Raw genomic sequence first — 1,946 nt, forward strand, 5'->3', positions numbered from 1 at the left:
TCATAGCCACAATCCTCCTGCTTGCTTGAGCAATGGCCTGAGCTCTTCCCTGATGAGCGTGGCAATAACCCGTTCGATCCCACCAAACCACCGGCCCCCAACGAACACGGCTGGCAACTGCATCAGCACTCCACCGCCCGACTCCCCCAAATGACGAGCCAGCTCGTCGACATGCCTCTCCTCCACCTCACACACCTCCGGGTTGGCGCCAACAGACTGGAGTAGGCGCCTCACGACGAAGCTCATGCAGCAGCCTCGTAGTGCCACCACTACCACGGGGCTCTCCTCCACCATGCTCTTGCACTCGGCCGCTCCGGCGACGGAGGAGAGCCGCCGTTGCATATTCTTGAATTCTTGGCCTATTGACATGTTGGATGCAAATTGAGTTGCATGCGTCATTGGTTATAAATAATTGGGTAAATGCTCCTATGTCCTAGCTATTAAATTCTATGTACTTGTTGTTATGGCATGTTTATATCTACTCGTTTAAATATATTGATTTTACAACACATCGATTTTGGATCCACGTATACATATAAAGGGCTGAAAATTTATAGCACCAAAGAAAAAAAATTTTAACCTAATAAACCAAGTATTTAATGTTATGCTTGTGGAATAAATATGGAAGTTGAGGTTGAGAAGATAATCATTTTTTAATCTAATTAATGGACCAGGCTATTAATGTAGTTGTAAATTGATGGAAAATTTATGAAGTTTTGTCAAATTTTAATTTATTTTGCAATTTTGAAAATTAAATAGAAAAATCATGAAGTTTAGATTTATTAACAATGGAGTATCATATGGTGATTTTTTTTTATGAAATTGTACCATATAACAGCTGGAGAATCATATCTAAATGTCACCACCGATTAACTAAACAGTGTTGTTTATTCATAAAGAAAATGACATTATTTGGTTGAAAATAGGAACAATATATTACACATGGACTGTTAGGATATTCGAGAATAAAACTAAACATCATGGTTTTTTGTACCTGATTTTCAAAATTGTAGGATCGATCAGGATTTGACATATTTTTACGGTGTTTTTTTTGGCAAAACATACTTTTAGGTCCTTATGCTTTTATCATAATTTTCATAAGATCCTTGTACAATTTTTCGTTTTAATATGTCCTTTCACTTTTATCACAATTTTCAGTAGGTTCTTGTACAATTTTTTCATGTTCAAGAGAGTCCCTTTACTTTTATCTTGGATAAGATATAATCCATATAAAATGAAATTTAAGGAACTTTTTAACTTTCCATTATTTAACTTAACCTAGTTTTACCTAAAAATTTCACTAAGTCGGAGAAAATATAAAATCTATAACCTTTGTGATTGAAAATTAAAATCGAAGATTTAGAGAAGAACTGTGCAAATTTTCAATTGACTATTTATATTTTAAAAAATATATATAGCATGCTTGCATTAATTTATACTGAAGTATAAGTTTGACTGAATATTAATAATCATAGGCTAAGTTAAATAATGCAAAATTAAAAAGTTCGCTAAGTTTTATTAAAAAGAGATTGCATGCTATCCAATATAAAAGTAAAAAGAACCTACTAAAATGAAAAATTTTACGAGGATTCAATGAAAATTATGATAAAAGTATAATGACCTAAAAAAATGTACGAAGACTTTATAAAAATTATGATAAAAATATAAGGACCTATATTAAAGTAAAAAAAATTGTACGAGGAACTATTAAAAATTAGAATAAAAGTATAAGTACGTGTTTGCTTTTTTCTTAATTTACCCTTAATATTCAATTGATGAAATGGAATACGTATAACTTTTTAAGGAATAAGATGGATAACATTTAATGATGTGGTAACGTATACACGCTTTCATTTGCCACATAGTCATAGTCGTTGGAATACGCATTAAATTATTAGAATATCAGTAGTATTATTTTTGCTTAATTTTGAATCGTTGTAAGTTGT

The 1,946-nt window shown here is 32.3% G+C and overlaps 1 protein-coding gene across 1 annotated transcript; it reads right to left on the minus strand.

Annotated features, from left to right (window-relative positions):
* Positions 1-399, minus strand: LOC121792307 (glutaredoxin-C9-like). Its single transcript, XM_042190203.1, has one exon. The coding sequence runs from the start codon at positions 397-399 to the stop codon at positions 1-3; it is 399 nt and encodes a 132-aa protein (XP_042046137.1).
* Positions 400-1,946: the final 1,547 nt, after the last annotated feature.

Source organism: Salvia splendens, chromosome 1, assembly GCF_004379255.2.
Source record: "Salvia splendens isolate huo1 chromosome 1, SspV2, whole genome shotgun sequence".
In the NCBI taxonomy this organism is placed as follows: Eukaryota; Viridiplantae; Streptophyta; class Magnoliopsida; order Lamiales; family Lamiaceae; genus Salvia; species Salvia splendens.